At 43.3% G+C, this 26602-nt stretch overlaps 1 protein-coding gene across 1 annotated transcript in view; it reads left to right on the forward strand.

The window, feature by feature from the left end:
* Positions 1-304: 304 nt before the first annotated feature.
* The window catches only part of LOC140069974 (Fc receptor-like protein 5), a 45779-nt gene continuing 19481 nt past the window's right edge, over positions 305-26602 (forward strand). The window contains exons 1-8 of the mRNA XM_072116302.1: positions 305-317; positions 2538-2558; positions 3222-3242; positions 7535-7786; positions 15945-16238; positions 16335-16616; positions 24103-24342; positions 25335-25595. Of these exons, the coding sequence (XP_071972403.1) occupies positions 305-317; positions 2538-2558; positions 3222-3242; positions 7535-7786; positions 15945-16238; positions 16335-16616; positions 24103-24342; positions 25335-25595 (1384 nt within the window). The remainder of the gene's footprint in view (positions 318-2537; positions 2559-3221; positions 3243-7534; positions 7787-15944; positions 16239-16334; positions 16617-24102; positions 24343-25334; positions 25596-26602) is intronic.

The following is a 26602-nucleotide window of genomic DNA, read 5'->3' on the forward strand; positions in this document are numbered from 1 at the left end:
AGCAAATCAGACAGATGTCTTGAGGAACCGCTGAACTTTGAGATTTAACACATGGGCCCGGCATGGCACATGTGTCAGTATGCAAAATTGCAGAGCCGCCACCAGGTTACGGCCGTTGTCACACACAACCATGCCTGGCTTCAGGTTCAGCGGTGCCAGCCACAGATCGGTCTGCGCCGTGATGCCCTGTAATAGCTCTTGGGCAGTGTGCCTTTTATTGCCTAGGCTCAGCAGTTTGAGCACCGCCTGCTGTTGCTTAGTGATGGCACTGCTGCTGTGCCTAGAGCTACAGACTGATGGAACCATGCCCACGGATGGTAATTCAGAGCAGGAGGTGGAAGTGGGGTGGGAGGAGGAGGAAGCATAGTAGGCCTGAGAGACCGTGACCGAGGTAGGCCCCGCAATCCTCGGCGTCGGCAGTATATGAGCGGCCCCAGGGTCAGACTCGGTCCCAGCCTCCACCAAGTTAACCCAATGTGCCGTCAGTGATACATAGTGGCCCTGGCCAGCAGCACTCGTCCACGTGTCCGAGATTGGCCAGGGCACGGATGATGTTGTCTGACACGTGCTGGTGCAGGGCTGGGACAGCACATCGGGAAAAGTAGTGGCGCCCTGGGACCGAATACCGAGCGGCGGCCGCCGCCATGAGGATGCGAAAGGCCTCGGTCTCTACCAACCTATAAGGCAGCATCTCCAGGCTGAGTAATTTGGAGATGTGGATGTTGAGGGCTTGGGTGTGTGGAACTGTATTTCCTCTTGCGCTCCAGCGTCTGGGGTATAGACAGCTGAACGCTGCACATGGAGACATTGGTGGACGCTGTGGAGGATCGTGGAGGCGAAGGTGTGGTTTTCGCGTGGGAGGTGTTTGTGCCGGGGTCCTGGGCAGGGGGCTGATTAGCAGAGGCAGCAGTGGTGGGCCCGGGGAAGGAGCAGTGGTGGGCCCGGCCGGAGGTGAACGGCCTTGGTTCCATTGATTGGGGTGTTTAGCATTCATATGCCTGCGTATACTGGTGGTGGTTAAGCTAGTAGTGGTGAAACCCCTGCTGATCCTGGTGTGGCACAGGTGCAGACCACAGTCTGTCGGTCATCCGGTGTTTCTTTAAAGAACCTCCAGACTTCAGAAAATCTAGCCCTCGCCACGGGAACTTCACTGGGTGACACATTTGGCGCTGATGCACCAGCTCTGGCCCTGCCTCTCCGTCTGGCCCCACCACTGCCTCTTCCAACCTGTTCTTCAGGCCTATCACCCGGCCTAGCAACCCAGCTTAGGCCAGTCACCTCATCATCCTCCGATCCCTCAGTCTGCTCCCCCCATCGGACTTCCTGCCCTGACAACAACTTCACCACTGTCTGACAACCGTGTCTCCTCATCATCCGACACCTCTTTACACACTTCTTCCACTACGTCAGGAATATCTTCATGACCCACAGACTTCGACCGGTTGAAAACCTGGGCATCAGGAATAAGCTCAGCAGCAACCGGACAAGTGGTTTGTGACTCTGGGAAGGGTCCAGAAAACAGTTGCTCAGAGTTTGCCGGCTCAAATGCCAAATTTTCCTGGGAAGGGGCAGACTGGGGGGAAGGAGGTTGAGGTGGAGGAGCTGGAGGAGAGCTCACTTGGGTAACATGGGTGGACTGCGTGGAAGACTGACTGGTGGACAAATTAGTTGAAGCATTGTCCGCAATCCATGACATCACCTGTTCGCACTGTTCTGGCCTCTACAGTGCTCTACCACGAGTCCCAGTAACTTGAGATATGATGAACCTAGGAAGTGTAGCTCTCCCCTGCTCCCTCATCAGCAGGTGGTGTCTCACCCTGCCCAGGACCACGGCCTTTGACCCCTGCAGTAATTGGATGCCCACAGCCAAGCCAAGTCTAGACAAAACAGAAATATAAACTGCAATTTTGTGCTGTGACTGAGTGTGTCACTTTAACTTTTGAGAAACGCTAATGTAGCCCTAACAAGGGCTGTTGGGTTGTTGGAGAATCACTCCTGCCTAACACTAAGCTAATATAACACCCTTGACCAGCAGCAGCGCGGGCAGGGGCTAGTCTATTCCTGGGTCACCTGATCTGGCCAGCCAACCACTGCTATCGACGTGTAAGGGTACCACGTCATGCTGGGTGGAGTGCAGAGTCTCCAGGCTTGTGATTGGCTCTGTTTCTGGCCGCCAAAAAGCAAAACGGCGGGAGCTGACATTTTCTCGACTGGGCGAAATACACGTCCGAGCACCGAGCAGTTGCGAGTTCACTAATGGACGAGTAAGCTCGCTCATCTCTAATGACCCTTTATATATGTATTGGTCATACTAAGGAGTAGGAGAAGGAATAATCATTCAGTTATTCAACCCGAGACAGTCAGAGGCACTTAGTCAGTCAGAGACAGTAACAGAAGTTTTTTTGTTAACCCATTTCTATTTTGTTATAGCCAAGAGCAGTTATTTACTATTCAGGGCACCTGGAGCTACTGTTAATATTCTATATTCATAGAATTCATTATAACTTTCATCGACACTTTCTCTTCTTTCCATGCAGTGGGTTTTCCAGGCGTTTTCGGTGAGTATCTTCCAGTGTTTCACTGGTCTTTTTGGGCCCACAAGATAAAATGATTCAGCAGTTCTGCCCCTTGTTGTTACATTGGATCGTCTTTTCCTGGACTTCTTGGGTTCTGGGTTGTGTTACAGCCTAGATCCTATTGATGACCCAACTGGTGGGAATGTCCAACTCGTAAGACATTGTAATTTGCCAAACGAAGTTTCCATGGACGGGTGCTGAGAGCTGGGAGGTGGGAGTAGTCTGGAGGTGTTCACTTACTTTTTATGACATGGATGTTATGGATGTTATTGTCAAGGGCCAACATTTTTTACTTATTTAGAAAATATTGGGGAAGGGCAATAGGAATACGGATCTGTGGTTTGTTTATATCGGAGCCCGATCCTAGAAGGGCTTTCTGCTTGTAGAATTGGGTAACCCCAGGGGGACTTTACCGTCTACTTGTACCAATACCCTGCTTTGTAAGGACGGTAATCTCAGATATCAGGTGTGGACACAGAGGGAGGGGGAGGAGGTACAGTATAATGCAGAGGCGGAGCTACTGCCAGAGGGTCTGACACCTGGACATTATAATAAATGTACAGACCTGTGCTCTTATCATTTCTATTTTCAAAATATCCACATAATCCCAGAATATAGTTTTATTATCTGTTTGTTTTTGTACAGCTCAAGGCACTGACAACCCAGGTAAGTGGACACCTATATCTCATATTGATATGTATTTTCTTTGGAAACTCAATAAGCGATAGAGACAAGAGTAAATTTGTCATATTAGGCATCAAACAGATTTACTTTGAATAAGTAAGTAACCGTTTAAGTTGTAGATGCGCTTTAGAGTTACCCTAGGTAATATAGCACAAGCACTAGCACCAACTTATATATCACCATATATGTCACCCTACTACTTTTTTAATTTGAAAATTTTTGATAACTACTGTATGGGTGACAATAGTGCATAAAAATTATATAACTTAAAATTATTAATTAAAGACACATTAGTCACCACAAACTAATATTATAGGTACACAAATGTTTTTTTAGAAAATCCCCATTTCAAATTATATATATAACATGATGCAAAACAAATATATAAAACATATAAAATTAAATATATACCGTATATATACTGGAATAAGCCGACCCGAGTATAAGCCGAGACCCCTAATTTTACCACCAAAAACTGGGAAAAACTATTGACTCGAGTATAAGCCGAGGGTGGGAAATGCATTGGTCACAGACCCCCCCCCCCAGTATATAGCCAACCAGGCACTTATAGTATACAGCCAGCCCAGCCTGCCCCCAGTAAGTATACAGCCTGCCCCCAGTAAGTATACAGCCTGCCCCCAGTGGTATACAGCCTGCCCTTAGTAGTATACAGCCTGACCCAGCCTGCCCCCAGTAGTATACAGCCTGCCCCCAGTAGTATACAGCCTGCCCCCAGTAAGTATACAGCCTGCCCTTAGTAGTATACAGCCTGCCCCCAGTAGTATACAGCCTGCGCCCAGTGGTATACAGCCTGCCCCCAGTGGTATACAGCCTGCCCCCAGTGGTATACAGCCTGCCCCCAGTAGTATACAGCTTGCCCCCAGCAATTAAAAAAAAAAAAAAACATATATACTCACCCTCCGGTGGCCCTATGTGCAGCGCTGCTCCCCCGATGTCCGCGCAGGTCCTCTTCAGGCTTCCGCGCCGTCTTCTTTCTTCTGCTGGGCGCCGCCATTACTCTCTCCCGGCCGGAGCCTAGTATGACGCGCCGCTGCTAACGTCATACTAGGCGCCGCCCGGGGGAAAGACATGGCGGCGCCCAGCAGAAGAAAGAAGACGGGCGCGGAAGCCTGAAGACAAGCAGCGCGGACATCGGGGGAGCAGCGCTGCACATCGGGGCCACCGGAGGGTGAGTATATACGTTTATTATTTTTTAAGTATTTTTTACCCCTTACAGCTGGATAGTGACTCGTGTATAAGCCGAGGGGACGTTTTTCAGCACATATACGGTAAATCACATAAAACATGTGTGTATACGTATCTTGATGATATCTGGGACTAGGAATATCTCACTCTCTTGAAGGTTCAAGCCAAGCAGTTTATAAACTTTCCAGACTGATGTGATATTTGGACGTTTCCCACAGGTTTTATTCCTCTTCACCAGGTGACATTCATTCAAGCAGGTTGGGAAGTTTTGCTACTGTAGATATAACTATCAATATGTCCAATAGTAGAACGTGATATGTTCAGCAATTTCATACACAGTACGGAGGCTTTTAGTTGGTGGGCAGTAATCACAGAGACCTGTTTTCGGTATAGCATTCCGCACACATGTCCGGTCTGTCCATCTTGTGGTGAGTTACTATGGTGTCCGGCTCCAGATGTAGAGCACTTGAGCGGTTTCTGTGTTTTAGAATGAAAGCTACAGTGGGTACGGAAAGTATTCAGACCCCTCTACATTTTTCACTCTTTGTCTCATTGCAGCCAATTGATAAGATCAAAAAAGTTCTTTATTCTCTCATTAATGTGCACTCTGCTTCCATCTTGACAAAAAAAACTGAAATGTCGCTATTTTTAAATTATTCTATAAATTATATTATAAATTAACAAGAAAAACTGAAATATCACATGGTCATAAGTATTCAGACCCTGTGCTGTGACACTCCTATTTAACTCATGTGCTGTCCATTTCCTTCTGATCCTCCATGAGATGGTTCTACTCCTTCTTTGGAGTCCAGCTGTGTTTTTTTTAAATGACTGAACTTGATAAGGAAAGGTGCACACCTATATAAGACCTCACAGCTCACAGTGCATGTCAGAGCGCATGAGAATCATGAGGTCTAAGAAACTGTCCAAGGAGCTCAGAGATAGTGTGGCAATAATAATAATAATAGATAATTGTGGCAAGGTACAAATCTAAACAAGGTTACAAAAGAATTTCTGATGCACTCCAGGTTCCTGAGAGCACAGTGACCTCCATAAACTTTAAATGGCCCTCCAACCAAACTAAGCAATCGTGGGAAAAGAGTCTTAGTGAGAGAGGTGAAGAAGAACCCCGAGATCACTGTGGCTGAGCTATAGATATGCGGTAGGGAGAGTTCCACAAAGTCAACTGTCACTGCAGCCTCCACCAATCGTATGTTTAGGGCAGAGTCTGCTGACGGAAGCCTCTCCTTAGTGTAAGACATATGAAAGCCGCATACAGTGTGCAAAACACACTGGTGAAACAAATCTTGAACAAATTATTGAATTTTTAATTCTAAGCTGTGGAGAAAACCAGGCGCCGCTCATCACTTGCCAAATACAATCCCAGCAGTGAGACATGGTGGTGGCAGCATCAGGCTATGGGGGGCAGGTGCAGGGCAACTATTTGCAATTTTATTGGGGAATATTAATGTTTATTATCACATATTTATTTATATGTGATGTGTGTGTGTTTTTAACTTTTATATGCCCTCAATGAGGTCATAAAAGACCCCTAGGGGACATTTCCAAATTTTTTCTTTTTAAACTGTTTCACAAAAATGATCAGAGAAGAAAGATGTGGTAATAAACCCCATTTCCCTTCTCCCTGGAGTCTCCGTCTGTCTTACGGGAGCAGAAAAAGACACCACTCCAGACTGGAGACCTGATGACGCTCTGCAGATGTTTTTGGATTCATTTGGCCACAGCAGCCTTTTTATTAACAATACAATAAATAAATAAATTCTATAAGTAATAACTGAAAAATGTATCTAAAATACATAAAACTCCCCTTGTGTTCTCCATTATATGTGGATCTAAGGGAAGTAATGTCCTTGTAGCTACAAATCGACCACCAAACCACTTTCTATGTACCCCAAGCTTCTACATTTGGTCCAGGTGGACCAATAATTGCAGATGGCTAAACCCACCCATTTTTAAACCAATCCCCAGGACACCATCCAGCAAGAGCCAAAAAAAGCCATACCCAAGCGCCATGTATTTTCTCTACTACCATTCCAGCAACTCCAAGGACCTTGTTCTTAGCCCACCTAGTCCTCCTGTGATGTAAAATTGGTGATAGTCTCCTCAATCTAATAGACTCAACGAGGCAATCCCCTAAAAACTCCCGCTTACTTGACCTGATGCCCCCTGGATACCGTTCCCCCCCACCGGCCGAGTCACGCCTCCTCTCATCTTCCTCTGTCTTTTCCATATAAACTATAAATTATTTCAAGAATCCTCACAATCTCCCAACTACTTCAAAAGAGTGAGATATTCCTTGTCCTAGATATCCTCAAGATTAGTACAGACACATATTTTCACATAATTATTGTTTTGCATTGTGTTTCTTTATTTTTTTGGCACGTTAATCCTATGCACATGGATTTATGTAATATTATTTTTATGTTCTGTCCTACCTATACAAGTCATCAACAAATTGAAACATTCTGTCAGGGCTCGGGGTCAGTGGACCCACTGGACCACCACAGTAGGTGGTACTAGCCGAGACTTGGGACCGGAATCTAAGTGGCACCTGGTCTTCACCAGAGCCCGCCACAAAGCGGAATGGACTTGCTGAGGCAGGGAACCACCAGCTCATTCCACGGGTGCGACTAAACTGCGGTGGTAGCCAAGATAGAAGTACGGAATCAGCAAGCAGTCTCATAGTCAGGCTCAGGCTGGTAATCGGGGCTGGCAGCAAAGATGCAAAGTCAAGGTCCAAGTCCGGGGTCAGCAACAGGAGATCAAGGCAGAAACAGGGAACGGGAACAAGGAGCAGGGAACCAGGAAACTTTCTCTTAGACTAATGAGCTCAAAGATTCGTGAGTGATGGGAGCCGCCGGTCTTTATGGGAAACCTGGAAGTGCCAGCGCCATCAGTGGTGCGCTGGGCCTTTAAATCTTCGAGCCTAGCCGGGACGGGATCAGGAGCGTGGAGAGGTGAGTGCGGCCTGGGGGATAGAATAGAATATAAGGCATGTGAATAAGTTGATAGTAATGTTGGCGTCTTGTCCCCCATCATATCTGTAGAGAAGCCGGTGATCTCCTTCACCCCAGACTGGAAAGCCTTCTTCTACAATGAGACGGTGACCATATCCTGCCACCAGTCACCTAAGGCTCCGGAGGATGAGACATATACGTGGTATAAGAATGGCGCTAAGATGGATGTACATGCTCAGAACTTCACTATCTCCTCCATTCAGTTCTCTGACCGGGCAAATTACCAGTGCAAGACCAACAGCAGTCCCATAAGTGACCCTGAACGACCCCACGTTACAAAGGGTAAGTCATGTGCGTATGTACTCTTTCTAAATACACACCAGTATATATTACAACACTCAGGAAGCCATGGAAAGGTTGGAGAAATTGGTGGTCATGCCAGCTCCTTGTCACCACAAACTCTGGTGATATCTTTCATCTATACATTTTTACTGGTGCACATTGATGGTGTATTGTTGTGTCTTGTGCCGGAGATATGGCATATTTACATAACCTGTATTTGAGAGACAACAGGTAAGTCCCTTACACCTTATCCAGACTATCATAGGTGTGTGTTTGGAAGTTAGAAATCTGTACTTTATCATCATTAATGCCGGCTGCGGTCTACAAATATCTCTAGTGGTGACCTACCGGGCTGGTAGAAACGTGTCTCATTGAACCTTTATACCTCTGGTGAGGAACTGTCCCTCATATCCCTAGTGGTAACTTTTCACTACCTGTGTTGGGCACCTGCTACTTTTAATTCTCATGCATCTGGTCGTGACCTGACACAACGGGGCACATCTACTTAGGCTTTGCAACGCACTTTTTCCAGACTGTGCCCATTCTTCAATGGAGAAATCGCTTGTATTGTGGATGCATTGCGATTGTGTCGCACACGACCCTTATTATGGCGCAGCCGCGCTGGCTTTCATGTGACAAAATTTAGGGGGTGGACTATCCGACTAAATCAGGATTTAACTTTCAAATTGTCTCGCAGTCCAATGCACTTACATGCACCAGGAAGAAGATGGTGAACTCCGGGGACCTGAGCGGGGAAGCGACACATGCAGGATATTGGGCGCACGATCTTAGTGAATCGCGGCAGAGTGCATGATCATCGGACAATATATTTTCGTGGGAACTCTGGTGACCGGGGAAGTAAATGTGCCCTATTGGGTCTTTTTACCTTTAATGGTGACCTCTAGTGATGAGCGGGTTGGTCAAGATTCGGATTTGATGGGTTCCTCCAAATTTTGCAGCAAAATCCAGTTCGGGACCTGAACTTCGGGCCCAAACTTTGACCCGAACAAAGAGCTCATTGAAGTCAATGGGGACCCAGGTTTCAGAACCCAAAATTGAATTTAAAATGGGGTAAAAATATTATAATAATAATTATAATAATTATAAAAATACAATGCTGTTAAAGGAAATCTACCATGTGATTTGATGCATTGTGAAGCAAACAAACCTTGATAATGCTGTAGCTACACTGATGCAGGATCATATCTTGTTTAATCCTGGAGCTGAATGGTTTTGCTGAAAAAAACTATTATAAAATTATAATAATGAAGCTCTGTCCCTTCTTTGCTGGGGCTCGGCGCTTCTCCTTTTGCATTAGTTATGCACTGCTCAGAGAATAAGTAATCACTGTGTTGTGCCTGACAGGCAGAAGTAATTGCTGCACCATCCCCCAGGTGCTGGGTACGAGTTATACAGCTCAGGTTGATTAGTCCTGTCTGGACAGTTCAGGAAGCTCTGTGTAACGTGCAGGCTGAAGCCAATCCACCTTTCCCAAGATCCTGAATGTCATAATTGTTTGTTTTTTTTCATCAAGCTCAGAGATTAAACAAGATATGTTTCTGCATCAGTGTAGCTACAGCATTCTCAAGGTGTGTTTGGTTCATAATTCATGAAATCTTATGCTACATTTCCTTTCATGCCATTTAGGTTAAATGTGATCTGAGTGTTCAGACCCAGCTAATCATTCTCAGTAAATTAGAAGAATAGGAAAAAATAGGAAAACCCCACACCTTTGCTCTCACTGCAGTTAAAATTCAGTAAATTCACAATTTTCCAACTTCCAATTTAAAATTCAGCTACTGCGCAAATTGAAATTTAAATTCATGTAATGCACAATTTGATCATTTCCAGTTTAAATTTGGCAAATGTTGAATTTAACTATTTTTTAATTAAAATTCAGAGAATACGTAATTGGCAAATTAAAAAGTTAAATTCACTCAATGAGAGAATGGGATCTGTGCTTTGTGTGTGGACAGGTGGATCCTTTTGTTGGTGAGGACACCACCGGTGGTGCTGACCACGTGCTCTGACGGCAGACTTTCTGAGGACAGGTGACTTACCCCTCCTCCTTGTGCTGCCTCCGAGATCTCAATGTCGGATGGCTACTCCAAGGGTAGTGCCTCTACCAATTTGTGCTTGTACTCCCTAATTTTTGGCTTACTCTCTAGTGTAATGAAGGTGGTTATGTTATACCTGGAGCGTAGATCTAGGAGGGTGGCCAGTAATTGGATTGCATATAACCCCTCACATGGCTTGTGTCCTCTCCTGTATATAACCCCCTCGCATGGCTTGTATCCTCTCCTGTATATAACCCCTCACATGGCTTGTGTCCTCTCCTGTATATAACCCCCTCACATGGCTTGTGTCCTCTCCTGTATATAACCCCTCACATGGCTTGTATCCTCTCCTGTATATAACCCCTCACATGGCTTGTGTCCTCTCCTGTATATAACCCCCTCACATGGCTTGTGTCCTCTCCTGTATATAACCCCTCACATGGCTTGTATCCTCTCCTGTATATAACCCCTCACATGGCTTGTGTCCTCTCCTGTATATAACCCCCTCACATGGCTTGTATCCTCTCCTGTATATAACCCCCTCACATGGCTTGTATCCTCTCCTGTATATAACCCCTCACATGGCTTGTATCCTCTCCTGTATATAACCCCCTCACATGGCTTGTGTCCTCTCCTGTATATAACCCCTCACATGGCTTGTATCCTCTCCTGTATATAACCACTCACATGGCTTGTATCCTCTCCTGTATATAACCCCTCACATGGCTTGTATCCTCTCCTGTATATAACCCCTCACATGGCTTGTGTCCTCTCCTGTATATAACCCCTCACATGGCTTGTATCCTCTCCTGTATATAACCCCTCACATGGCTTGTATCCTCTCCTGTATATAACCCCCTCACATGGCTTGTATCCTCTCCTGTATATAACCCCCTCACATGACTTGTATCCTCCTCTGTATATAACACCTCACATGGCTTGTATCCTCCCCTGTATATAACCCCCTCACATGGCTTGTATCCTCTCCTGTATATAACCCCTCACATGGCTTGTATCCTCTCCTGTATATAACCCCTCACATGGCTTGTATCCTCTCCTGTATATAACCCCTCACATGGCTTGTATCCTCTCCTGTATATCACCCCTCACATGTCTTGTATCCTCTCCTGTATATCACCCCTCACATGGCTTGTATCCTCTCCTGTATATAACCCCTCACATGACTTGTGTCCTCTCCTGTATATAATCCCCTCACATGGCTTGTATCCTCTCATGTATATAACCCCTCACATGGCTTGCGTCCACTCCTGTATATAACCCTGTCACATGGCTTGTGTACTCTCCTGTATATAACCCCTCACATGGCTTGTATCCTCTCCTGTATATAACCCCCTCACATGGCTTGTGTCCTCTCCTGTATATAACCCCCTCACATTGCTTGTATCCTCTCCTGTATATAACCCCCTCACATGGCTTGTATCCTCTCCTGTATATAACCCCCTCACATGGCTTGTATCCTCTCCTGTATATAACCCCCTCACATGGCTTGTGTCCTCTCCTGTTTATAACCCCCTCACATGGCTTGTATCCTCTCCTGTGTATAACTCCTCACCTGGCTTGTATCCTCTCCTGTATATAACCCCTCACATGGCTTGTGTCCTCTCCTGTATATAACACCTCACATGGCTTGTATCCTCTCCTGTATATATCCCCTCACATGGCTTGTGTCCACTCCTGTATATAACCCCATCACATGGCTTGTATCCTCTCCTGTATATAACCCCCTCACATGGCTTGTATCCTCTCCTGTATATGACCCCCTCACATGGCTTGTATCCTCTCCTGTATATGACCCCCTCACATGGCTTGTATCCTCTCCTGTATATAACCCCCTCGCATGGCTTGTATCCTCTCCTGTATATAACCCCCTCGCATGGCTTGTATCCTCTCCTGTATATACCCCCTCACATGGCTTATGTCCTCTCCTGTATATAACCCCCTCACATGGCTTGTGTCCTCTCCTGTATATAACCCCTCACATGGCTTGTATCCTCTCCTGTATATAACCCCTCACATGGCTTGTATCCTCTCCTGTATATAACCCCTCACATGGCTTGTATCCTCTCCTGTATATAACCCCCTCACATGGCTTGTATCCTCTCCTGTATATAACCCCCTCACATGGCTTGTGTCCTCTCCTGTATATATCCCCTCACATGACTTGTATCCTCTCCTGTATATAACCCCCTCACATGGCTTGTATCCTCTCCTGTATATAACCCCCTCACATGGCTTGTGTCCTCTCCTGTATATAACCCCCTCACATGGCTTGTATCCTTTCCTGTATATAACCCCTCACATGGCTTGTATCCTCTCCTGTATATAACCCCTCACATGGCTTGTATCCTCTCCTGTATATAACCCCTCACATGGCTTGTATCCTCTCCTGTATATAACCCCTCACATGGCTTGTGTCCTCTCCTGTATATAACCCCTCACATGGCTTGTGTCCATGAGGATTTGATACATTTGCAACAAAACCTCTCAAAAAGAAGCCAAAATTTGCGCTTGGCAGGATAGGAAAAACTGAACGATGGCCACGCCCCCCCAATTCCTGTCGCATGCATGCTGGCGCCGATGCGCCACAATCCGATCACGAGCGGCAAAAACCCGGGGAAATTCGGCGCAAACCAGTAATTTTCGGGAAACCCGACGAAAAAGAGCGATTCGGAGCCTTAGTAAATGAGCCCCATTGTGATATATATGGATGCAAATAACTGTCAATAGTATAAAGTGATATTGAGAAGCGCAGAGCTAAATTCTGTACTTGCCCAAATTTGGGGGTTTGGACCCGCTCATCACTAGTGACTTCGCAAGAGCTCTTATGGTAACATTTCACATCGGGTTCTCATACCTTGTGGTGAACTGTCTCAGACCTTTGGTGGGGAACTCCCATAGATTTTTATACCTCTAGTCGTAGTAACTCTGCACTACCTTAATCCCAACCTTAACTCAAAACCGGCAGTTATATAATTATAACTATAATTATATAACTCCACTGAAAAATTGGAGGAACTAAAAGGTTAATAACTAGAGATGAGCGAGCACTAAAATGCTCGGGTGCTCGTTATTCGAGACGAACTTTTCCAGATGCTCGAGTGCTCGTCTCGAATAACGAGCCCCATTGAAGTCAATGGGAGACCCGAGCATTTTTCAAAGGGACCATGGTTCGGGAATAAAATGTGTTATTTAATTGAAAAAGAATGTCTTCTCATAAGTTATTAGATGTATGGAAACATCTGCAATCTATTCTTCACTGTTCCGCGCGTATATTATCTCCCGACAAGTTATCAGATGTGAAGAACAGTGAAGAATAGAATAAAAACAGTGAACACAGGATCATTTAAGTGAAAAACGCAGTGAAAAACGCAGTGAAGAATAGGTTACAGATGTTCGGCACATCTGCTTACTTGTCGGGGTGATACGCTGTCCCGGGATCCGCTCCTCTTCTTCCACTGAAGTCTCCCCCGTGCTGCCCGATGTCTCCCCGTGCTGCCCGATGTCTCCCCCGTGCTGCCCGATGTCTCCCCCGTGCTGCCCGATGTCTCCCCCGTGCTGCCCGATGTCTCCCCCGTGCTGCCCGATGTCTCCCCCGTGCTGCCCGATGTCTCCCCCGTGCTGCCCGATGTCTCCCCCGTGCTGCCCGATGTCTCCCCCGTGCTGCCCGATGTCTCCCCCGTGCTGCCCGATGTCTTCCCCGTGCTGCCCGATGTCTTCCCCGTGCTGCCCGATGTCTTCCCCGTGCTGCCCGATGTCTTCCCCGTGCTGCCCGATGTCTCCCCCGTGCTGCCCGATGTCTCCCCCGTGCTGCCCGATGTCTCCCCCGTGCTGCCCGATGTCTCCCCGTGCTGCCCGATGTCTCCCCGTGCTGCCCGATGTCTCCCCCGTGCTGCCCGATGTCTCCCCCGTGCTGCGCGATGTCTCCCCCGTGCTGCCCGATGTCTCCCCCGTGCTGCCCGATGTCTCCCCCGTGCTGCCCGATGTCTCCCCCGTGCTGCCCGATGTCTCCCCCGTGCTGCTCGATGTCTCCCCCGTGCTGCCCGATGTCTCCCCGTGCTGCCCGATGTCTCCCCCGTGCTGCCCGATGTCTCCCCCGTGCTGCCCGATGTCTCCCCCGTGCTGCCCGATGTCTCCCCCGTGCTGCCCGATGTCTCCCCCGTGCTGCCCGATGTCTCCCCCGTGCTGCCCGATGTCTCCCCCGTGCTGCCCGATGTCTCCCCCGTGCTGCCCGATGTCTCCCCCGTGCTGCCCGATGTCTCCCCCGTGCTGCCCGATGTCTCCCCCGTGCTGCCCGATGTCTCCCCCATGCTGCCCGATGTCTCCCCGTGCTGCCCGATGTCTCCCCCGTGCTGCCCGATGTCTCCCCCGTGCTGCCCGATGTCTCCCCCATGCTGCCCGATGTCTCCCCGTGCTGCCCGATGTCTCCCCCGTGCTGCCCGATGTCTCCCCCGTGCTGCCCGATGTCTCCCCGTGCTGCTTGATGTCTCCCCGTGCTGCTTGATGTCTCCCTGCTGCCGTTCCGCGCGTATCTTCCAACAAGTAAGCAGATGTGCCGAACATCTGTAATCTATTCTTCACTGTGTTCTTCACTGTCTTTTTCACTTAAATGATCCTGTGGTCACTGTGTTCACTGTTTTTATTCTATTCTTCATTATTCTTCACTGTGTTTTTTTAATTAAATGCTCGATCTCGAGCAGGGGAAATACTCGTCCGAGCAACGAGCCGTTTCGAGTACCTTAATACTCGAACGAGCATCAAGCTCGGACGAGTATACTCGCTCATCTCTATTAATAACCTATAGGAATATATGAGCTTTTTACCTGTCCGTAAAAACAAACTATGGTGCCATTTGTACCCCTTTTTTAGCCCAGCCTGAGATATAATAAATTATAATAAATTATTATACACTGGTATGCATACCATGACATTGTGTATTATTGCATTTTAATTTGATGTATTATATATTGTATCTTAACCATTATAGTTAATAAACCATGTGCATGCATATTATCTAACCAAGAGCGTGGATTGGTGCTTGGTGCAACTTACCCCTTTTGTATTTTCATACCTCTGTTGGTGACCGTCTACTTTGGGTTAAGACCCAAAGAGACGTCTTTGCTAACATTTTTTATACTTCCATAAATAATAATTTTCTGTTTTGGTAGGAAACTATTATGTCCATCAAAAATGTGATATGTTGTAATAAAATTTGGTTAATTTGTTGCTTAAAATCTCTGTGTTAACTTTTCCGTCTTTGAGGTAGGACCTAGTGATGAGCGCCAATGAGGATCCATCCTTAAGAGCATTGTCAGGCTTCGAGCTTGTGGATCTTCTGGACCACTGCGGACGATGACACAAGCCACAACCTGGGACTGGAGTCTAAGTGGTACCCGGTTTTCACCAGAGCCCGCCGCAAAGCAGGATGGTCTTGCTGCGGCGTGGTACCACCAGGTCGTTCCACAGGCATGACTTGTCCGCAATGGCAGCCAAGGTCGAGGTACAGAAACTGCAGGAAATCTCATAGTGGGGGACAGGCAGGAGGTCAGGACGGGCAGCACAGGATCGGAGTCGGAAACGTAGCAACAGGTCAGGGCAGGCGGCAAAGGAGCGGAGTCAAAAACAGAACCAGGGTCACAACAGGAATTCACAGAAACAGCACACGGCATAAAAACAGCTTTCTCTAGGGCGCTAGGCACAAAGATCCGACAGGGATCACAGGAAGAGGCAGGCTTAAATAGATTTACCTGAAATGGCCAGCGCCAATTAGTGGCGAGCTGGCCCTTTAAATCTGCAGAAGCCGGTGCGCACGCGCCCTAGGAGTCGGGGACGCTCGTGCACGGCCGAAGATGGTGGAACAGCAGCAGCTGGGACCGAAGAAGCCAGGACAGGAGCCGGGACCTGTAAATTGCGCTTGCGGCATGCTGGCGAGGGGCGAGAGGCACCGGTGAGCCTGCGACCCGCGATATGAGTCGTGACCACCCGTGACAAGCATGAAGATCAGTAGAGGAAGTTATTAATATTATGGGACTATGCATCAGTCATGTTCTTCTAGGGTCTCATGTCTTGTCTCCCTCCTCCAGACCTTACTATACTGAGAGTCCCGCTACGCGTCTTCGAAGGTGACATCCTGAACCTGACGTGTGACAGTCGTCCTGACATGAACACAACCGGCGCTCAAGCCTCATTTTATAAAAAACCTAAATATGATCCTTCGTCACCGACCAATAAAATACTAAAATCGATGAACGAGGAAACGTATTTTTTTTTAGGAAAAGTTGAAGCTTCATATTTATACAGTTATACATGTACAAAAAAGGCTTTCCTGGACAATGAAGTGAAGGAATCGGAAGCTCGAGAGACATTTAAAGCGACAGGTAAAGTGTGGTGTATCCCAGACTGCTATGACCTAGGTATATAGGACCATATATGGACCAATGTGTTGCTCACCCTCGTCTTGTTGTATCTTCCAGCTCTGTTCTCGCCTCCAGAGATGAAATTAAGTTCAGATGTGTTATACACAGGAATGGACGTCACTGTGACGTGTGAGACGTCTCTTCATCCATTAAGGGCAGACACAGAATTACAATTTGCTTTCTATAGAAATTATTGGCCCGTCCAAGGATTTGGCTCCTCCAATAAATACATTGTCCCATACACTACTGTGGAGGATTCTGGGTGGTACTCATGTGTAGTCAGAACAATACTGAACAACGTGGTTAAGCAGAGTTCAAGGAGTTTTCTTAGAGTACACGGTAAGTGGACATCATCCATTGCATCAAGAGTTGTCACCCCCTTTAACTTTTCGTTTTATTAAAGTTTTTGAAATTCTGTTACAACAACCAACTTAAACAGCAAAAAAAGAGCACATTATGAGCATCATATACATGTAAATGAGCATCTTTGTAATTATAACTATTTATTGGGTAGGCCTAGAGGCATCTACCACCGATACTAGCACCGGCCACCATCGTAGGTCAGTCCGGCCTCCAAAGAACTACAACCTCCAGGATCTGCTCCAGCACAAGCTGGGAGAAGAAATACAGTAGAACATATCAACAGTAATAAAACATTGAGCCAACAAAACTGGGTCCTCTAGGTGGAAGGAAAAGCGTTTTGTTGTTATCGGGTTTTGAGTACAGTCCTTTATATATCATATTTATGTACAGTAGCATTACTAGAAGAAATCCATGACATATGTAAAAATATTGTTGGCTAATGTCATTAGTAATATAAATGTAACAGGGGAAGTTAGGACAAGTCCAGGAAAAGTAGGGCCCCACAAGTAGACTTCTGAATGGGGCCCCCAATCCTTACATATATAATCATATTTGTACACGGACATATTTTTGTACAATCACACACATTTATACACTAATACACACACTTATACACTCATACAGACATTTATACACTTATACACACATTTATACACTCATACACGCATTTGTATACTCATAGACACATTTATACACTCATAGACACATTTATACACTCATAGATACATTTATACACTCATACACACATTTATACACTCATAGACACATTTATACACTCATAGATACATTTATACACTCATACACACATTTATACACTCATACACACATTTATACCCTCATACACACATTTATACCCTCATACACACATTTATACACTCATACACACATTTATATACTCATACACACATTTATACACTCATACACACATTTATACCCTCATACACACATTTATACACTCATACACACATTTATACACTCATACACACATTTATAAACTCATACACACATTTGTACACTCATACACACATTTATAAACTCATACACACATTTATATACTCATACACACATTTGTACACTCATACACACATTTATATACTCATGCACACATTTATATACTCATGCACACATTTATATACTCATGCACACATTTATACACTCATACACACATTTATACAATCATAAACACATTTCTTTACTCAAACACACATTTATATACTCATACACAAATTTATACACTCATACACGCATTTATATACTCATACACACATTTGTACCTTCATACACACATTTATATACTCATATACACATTTATTTATTCATACACGCATTTATACGCTCATATACACATTTATATACTCATACACACATTTATACACTCATACACGCATTTATACACTCATACACACATTTATATACTCATATACACATTTATTTATTCATACACGCATTTATACACTCATTCACACATTTATGCACTCATACACACATTTATACATTCATACACATATTTATACACTCATACACACTTTTATATACTCATACACACATTTATATACTCATACACACATTTGTGCACTCATACACACATTTATACACTCATACACACATTTATATACTCATACACACATTTTATACATTCATACACGCATTTATACACTGATACACACATTTATATACTCATACACACATTTATATACTCATACACACATTTGTGCACTCATACACACATTTATACACTCATACACACATTTATATACTCATACACACATTTTATACATTCATACACGCATTTATACACTGATACACACATTTATATACTCATACACACATTTATACACTCATACACACATTTATACACTCATACACACATTTATATACTCATATACACATTTATTTATTCATACACACATTTATATACTCATACACACATTTATGTAATCACACACATTTATACACTCATACACACATTTATACTCATTCTCATTCACTCATACTCATTCACACATTTATACATTTATACACACATTTATACCCTCATACACACATTTATATACTCATTCACACATTTATTTATTCATACACACATTTATATACTCATACACACATTTATACTCTCATACACACATTTATACACTCATACACACATTTATATACTCATTCACACATTTATACATTTATACACACATTTATACCCTCATACACACATTTATACCCTCATACACACATTTATACTCTCATACACACATTTATACACTCATACACACATTTATATACTCATTCACACATTTATACATTTATACACACATTTATACCCTCATACACACATTTATACCCTCATACACACATTTATATACTCATTCACACATTTATACATTTATACACACATTTATACCCTCATACACACATTTATATACTCATTCACACATTTATACATTTATACACACATTTATACCCTCATACACACATTTATATACTCATTCACACATTTATTTATTCATACACACATTTATACACTCATACACACATTTATACCCTCATACACACATTTATACACTCATACACGCATTTATACACTCATAGACACATTTATACACTTATACACACATTTACATACTCATACACACATTTATACACTCTAGCCTGAGACTTACCGTGTGGCCATACACACATTTATACACTCATACACACATTTATATACTCATTCACACATTTATACATTTATACACACATTTATACCCTCATACACACATTTATACCCTCATACACACATTTATATACTCATTCACACATTTATACATTTATACACACATTTATACCCTCATACACACATTTATATACTCATTCACACATTTATACATTTATACACACATTTATACCCTCATACACACATTTATACACTCATACACACATTTATATACTCATACACACATTTATACACTCATACACACATTTATACCCTCATACACACATTTATACACTCATACACACATTTATACACTCATACACACATTTATAAACTCATACACACATTTGTACACTCATACACACATTTATAAACTCATACACACATTTATATACTCATACACACATTTGTACACTCATACACACATTTATATACTCATGCACACATTTATATACTCATGCACACATTTATATACTCATGCACACATTTATACACTCATACACACATTTATACAATCATAAACACATTTCTTTACTCAAACACACATTTATATACTCATACACAAATTTATACACTCATACACGCATTTATATACTCATACACACATTTGTACCTTCATACACACATTTATATACTCATATACACATTTATTTATTCATACACGCATTTATACGCTCATATACACATTTATATACTCATACACACATTTATACACTCATACACGCATTTATACACTCATACACACATTTATATACTCATATACACATTTATTTATTCATACACGCATTTATACACTCATTCACACATTTATGCACTCATACACACATTTATACATTCATACACATATTTATACACTCATACACACTTTTATATACTCATACACACATTTATATACTCATACACACATTTGTGCACTCATACACACATTTATACACTCATACACACATTTATATACTCATACACACATTTTATACATTCATACACGCATTTATACACTGATACACACATTTATATACTCATACACACATTTATATACTCATACACACATTTGTGCACTCATACACACATTTATACACTCATACACACATTTATATACTCATACACACATTTTATACATTCATACACGCATTTATACACTGATACACACATTTATATACTCATACACACATTTATACACTCATACACACATTTATACACTCATACACACATTTATATACTCATATACACATTTATTTATTCATACACACATTTATATACTCATACACACATTTATGTAATCACACACATTTATACACTCATACACACATTTATACTCATTCTCATTCACTCATACTCATTCACACATTTATACATTTATACACACATTTATACCCTCATACACACATTTATATACTCATTCACACATTTATTTATTCATACACACATTTATATACTCATACACACATTTATACTCTCATACACACATTTATACACTCATACACACATTTATATACTCATTCACACATTTATACATTTATACACACATTTATACCCTCATACACACATTTATACCCTCATACACACATTTATACTCTCATACACACATTTATACACTCATACACACATTTATATACTCATTCACACATTTATACATTTATACACACATTTATACCCTCATACACACATTTATACCCTCATACACACATTTATATACTCATTCACACATTTATACATTTATACACACATTTATACCCTCATACACACATTTATATACTCATTCACACATTTATACATTTATACACACATTTATACCCTCATACACACATTTATATACTCATTCACACATTTATTTATTCATACACACATTTATACACTCATACACACATTTATACCCTCATACACACATTTATACACTCATACACGCATTTATACACTCATAGACACATTTATACACTTATACACACATTTACATACTCATACACACATTTATACACTCTAGCCTGAGACTTACCGTGTGGCCTGAGACTTACCGTGTGGCCTGAGACTTACCGTGTGGCCTGAGACTTACCGTGTGGCCTGAGACTTACCGTGTGGCCTGAGACTTACCGCGTGGCCTGAGACTTACCGCGTGGCCTGAGACTTACCGCGTGGCCTGAGACTTACCGCGTGGCCTGAGACTTACCGCGTGGCCTGAGACTTACCGCGTGGCCTGAGACTTACCGCGTGGCCTGAGACTTACCGCGTGGCCTGAGACTTACCGCGTGGCCTGAGACTTACCGCGTGGCCTGAGACTTACCGCGTGGCCTGAGACTTACCGCGTGGCCTGAGACTTACCGCGTGGCCTGAGACTTACCCTGTGGCCTGAGACTTACCGTGTGGCCTGAGACTTACCGTGTGGCCTGAGACTTACCGTGTGGCCTGAGACTTACCGTGTGGCCTGAGACTTACCGTGTGGCCTGAGACTTACCGTGTGGACTGCACGACCTGTTTTGCCGGCGGGAGCCTTTTTTCCCTGACAATTTTTCTGTCTTAACAATAAAGAGAACTGTTTTGTTCCTCTGAAACACTGTTTCCTGGCGCTTATCTGAAGGCTACTAGCTGAGCTGAACCCCACAACTTATAGACACACACATTGGCCCACATTCATTAACCCCTTCCCGCCAAGGACCTTATTGGTTCTTACATTTTTATTTTTCACTCCCCACCTTCAAAAATCTACAACTTTTTTTATTTTTCCCTGTACAGAGCTGTGCGAGGGCTTGTTTTCTGCGTAACAAATTGCACTTCATAGTGATGGCATTTATTATTCCATGCCGTGTACATTCTTTGTATTGGTGAAATAACGGGGATAACAAATTTGTATAAGGTTTTATAATGTTTTCATAAATTTACAAAAATCAAAACCTTCTGTACAAAAAAATAAAAATCTTCATTTTGCCGTCTTCTGGCCATAATAACTTTTTCATACTTCAGTGTACGGAGCTGTGGGTGCTGTCATTATCTCTAACTTTTGATGACTTTTTTTGTTACTGTATGGCCTTTTGATTGAATTTTTTAGATTTTTCAAAATGGCAAAAAAGGGGCGTTTTCGACTTTATGGCACTATTCTCCGTTACGGGGTTAAACGTCGGGAATAACCGTTGCCACAGCGAACTTCGTGGAGGGAGAAGAAGGTTTCGGGGTAGCCATGTCTTTAGAACGCTGGGTGGCACAGCTAGAGGAGTCCTTGCTATCTCTTGCGGCCGCTGCGGGTACTCGGCACATGTTGAATTTCTTCCTCGTGTGGGGTGAAGTAGAAATCAGTCGCCTTTTGCTCTCCGGGTGGTCGCCATGCTGCTCTTTGGATAGCTTAGGGATGTTTAGGGCTGGAATATACAAGGTAAGCTTCGCTAGTTGCTTATTAATAAGGCATTTAGCAGAAGCGCTGGGCTCACGCTTCCATCTCGTTTCGATGCCAGGCCCCACCCCCGTTAACATTTGAAATGGTCATGTGCCTATGATTCCGAGAAAGATGACCAATGACATTACACAGTTTTAGATATTAAGCATAACTGTAACCTTAATGTTGGACAGAAAGGTTTTCAGCTCATCCTCTTACTAACAAAGAAGGGAAAATAAAACGGGCTCAGTCGGTTGGTTTACGATTTGGATAACCTATGAATAGTTGAGAGACCCTGATATTGCACTACAGGGAAAGTCAAGGATGGACAATTCTAGGACTGAGCGTACGTTGGTATGGCTGACACAACAACTAAATCTAATAGTAAATACCATATGGCACGAGGAACTAAGTACACGCTGCCCCCAGCTTAAGAACCCCCAACTTACAGACGACCCCTAGTTACAAACGGACCTCTGGATATTGGTAATTTACTGTACTTTAGTCCTAGGCTATAATAATCAGCTGTAACAGATATCACAGGTGTCTGTAATGAAGCTTTAGTGTTACTCCCGGTCCTTATGACAATCCAACATTTTTAAAACCCAATTGTCACAGAGACCAAAAAAATTTTGTCTGGGGTTACAATTATAAAATACACAGTTCCGACTTACATACAAATTCAACTTAAGGAAAAACCTACATAACCTATCCTGTACGTAACCCGGGGACTGCCTGTAATTTTCATACTTATTGTAAATAGATAACAATGGAGAATAAAAACATGGATACGAGATTACGGAGGTGACCTCATGGACTTGACAACAGTAAAATCGAATGATCCTGAGTATATTGGGGGTCATTTACTAAAGGCCCGATTCGTGTTTTCCCGACGTGTTACCCGAATATTTCCGATTTGCGCCGATTGTACCTGAATTGCCCCTGGATTTTGACGCACGCGATCGGATTGTGGCGCATCGGCGCCGGCATGCACGTGACGGAAATCGGGGGGCGTGGCTGAGCGAAAACCCGACGGATTCGGAAAAACGCCGCATTTAAAAAAAAAATTGTGTTGCAAAAATTTCACTCACCTTCATCCAGGATAGGCCGGTGTATTTCGAGGCATTCCAGTGGACTTCAGTGCAGCAGCGCCACCTGGTGGACGGCGGGGGAACTACCATCATAAATCCCGGCCGGACCCGAATCCAGCGCAGAGAAAGCACCGCTGGATCGCAAATGGGCCGGGTAAGTAAATCTGCCCCATTACGTGTATGTGGGGTCAGTCATACAGAGATGTATTGTATCAAGGTTATTATAGAGATTTATAGTCTGTGTCCAGGCATTGGACACTGGGTTCCTTTAGTAGAGTAGAGTCGGATGTATATTTTAATGATATTTCTATTTCACTTTTTTATTCATAGAACATTATAGAACAGTCTTGACAACTCAATGGGACAAAATTTTCAAATTTGACACCGTAAATATGAGCTGCAGTGACTTCGGGAGACCAAAGTTTTCCTGGTATAAGGATAACGTCCAGTTCCACTCGGGATCTGATACTATAAGCATAAAGGCTCAAAGTGACCATGATATTGGATATTACCAGTGCTCCGGGAGATACGGTGGACGCAGCAACCGCTTTTATCTGGATATGGTCCATGGTAAGATTAGCGGGTGATGGATAAGTCACAGTCGTACACTTCGTTATGTTATAGATTTTTCTATCCTCAGGTCGGGTCCGGTCACCATCATATACAGTCCGTGAGATGGCGGCAAGGTCCTGACAAATCAGAGTCCAGATGTAAATTTACTAATAATAACAGCAAGCATCTATTATTGTCAGCCAATATCTGAAATGATGCCGTTATAGTCCAACCTAACTCTATGAAATGAGATCAGATGATTGGTTATTCATGTCTTCTGTAAGTCATGGCTTAAATACCCACTCCTGGCATTGCCCTCTTAGCTAGTGCCCTCTAGTATTGCTTTATTTTTCGGACTATAAGGCGCTCAAAAAATCCTTTGATTTTCTCAGAAATCAAAGGTGCGCCTTATAGTCCAGTGCACCTTATATATGAACCGTACTTACAGACAACAGCTGCCTTGAACTATGCACAGGTCTGCCACCTGCTGGTCATTCAGCATTATAATCAGGTGCGCCTTATAATCCGGTGCACCTTATATAAGAACTGTACTTACAGACAACAGCTGTCTTGAACTGTGCACAGGTCTGCCACCTGCTGGTCATTCAGCATTATAATCAGGTGCGCCTTATAATCCGGTGCACCTTATATATGAACTTGGACGTTTTAGCAGGCATTTATTGATGGTGCGCCTTATAATCCAGTGCGCCTTATATATGAACCTAGATGTTTTAGCAGGCATTTATTGATGGTGCGCCTTATAATCCGGTGCACCTTATATATGAACTTGGACGTTTTAGCAGGCATTTATTGATGGTGCGCCTTATAATCCAGTGCGCCTTATATATGAACCTAGATGTTTTAGCAGGCATTTATTGATGGTGCGCCTTATAATCCGGTGCGCCTTATAGTCCAAAAAATACAGTATGTCTATTTAGTTCCTATCTGTGCTCATTTATTCCTGTCTGATCCTCACTGAGATTCTCTTTTGTTTTCTATCTGTATTTCAGAGGATCTCATCCTGCAGATGCCTCCTAACATCCATGAAGGGGACGAGGTGACGCTGAGGTGTAACACGTGGCACAGCGGCTCCGCTGTAAATACCACCTTTTACAAAGACGACAAGATGATAAAGTTTTTGGGTTCTGGAACTGACCTAAATCTTGGAAAAGTTTACAAAAACACTTCTGGAAAATATAAATGTACAAGAGTTATAAACACGGATTCAGGATCCAAAACCTTTGCTGCTGAGGGGTATATATTAGTTACAGGTAAATCTATTATAATTTATGTCTTTATAATATTTAATACGCTTAGTTCTACTTCTACTCATGGCATGTAATCTAATGTCATAGATTTATCTGTAAGGGGAAATATGTGAATATATTTTCTCAGGATGTAAAAAGGAAAATATTACCTCTTAGCAACCTGGTAAGGCAGCCCCCTTAGCATCGAGCATGACTTTCAAACAGCCTAATGACACAGTGTGGGATTGAATAAAAATCAGTATATCTATTCCAGAAGGAACAGATTCCCAGTGTACACAGCGCTGTTTTCTTGCGGATCTCTATGGTATAGTGTATGGAACTGATTTAGATAAAAGAGAGGCTATTGACTAGGCTCGGGAGGTAAGAGCTCCTCATGCAGAGAATTTATCAATGAATTTGTTCCTTTTTGAATATATTTATACCAGGTTGGCTTTAACTATGTCATTAGGCTTCCTTAAAGTCATCATGCTAAGGGGGCTGCCTTACAAGGTAGCAAAGAGGCAATGTTTTCCTTATCTTATCCTGGAAAACATATATGCATTTCCCAGCAATCCTTAGTTGAGCTTCAATTGCTTAATTGACAAAGTCTCGGTAAAGAGAGTAATGTAGATTTGTACCTGAAAGCCACAAGCAGATAAGAATCAGGGCTCATGTGTCGCCTCACAGGTTTTTAGTGTATTTATTGCCATCCTGTTGTAAATAAGACTTCCCTGTATTTATCAATCTGAGGTTTTAGAGGTTTTTTTAATATCCTTTGATGATCACTGCCGGGTGTATAAAATGCTGTGAATTTTCTGTTTCATGCATAACATCATGTCTGACGAAGAGAACTAGTATTCTCCAGAGCTCCACCATCAAATATACTCAGTTAGCCTCAAAAAGGTCTCGCCTGATTTCTTCACTCTTCTTCGGTAAAGAGAGCTCATACTTCCTGACCCTTATCTGTAAGGGCCAGACTGGGAACAGAAGGATGGACACAGTTATTCAGCCCTAAAATTACATCCATCAGA

Source organism: Engystomops pustulosus, chromosome 7 (genome assembly GCF_040894005.1).
Source record: "Engystomops pustulosus chromosome 7, aEngPut4.maternal, whole genome shotgun sequence".
In the NCBI taxonomy this organism is placed as follows: Eukaryota; Metazoa; Chordata; class Amphibia; order Anura; family Leptodactylidae; genus Engystomops; species Engystomops pustulosus.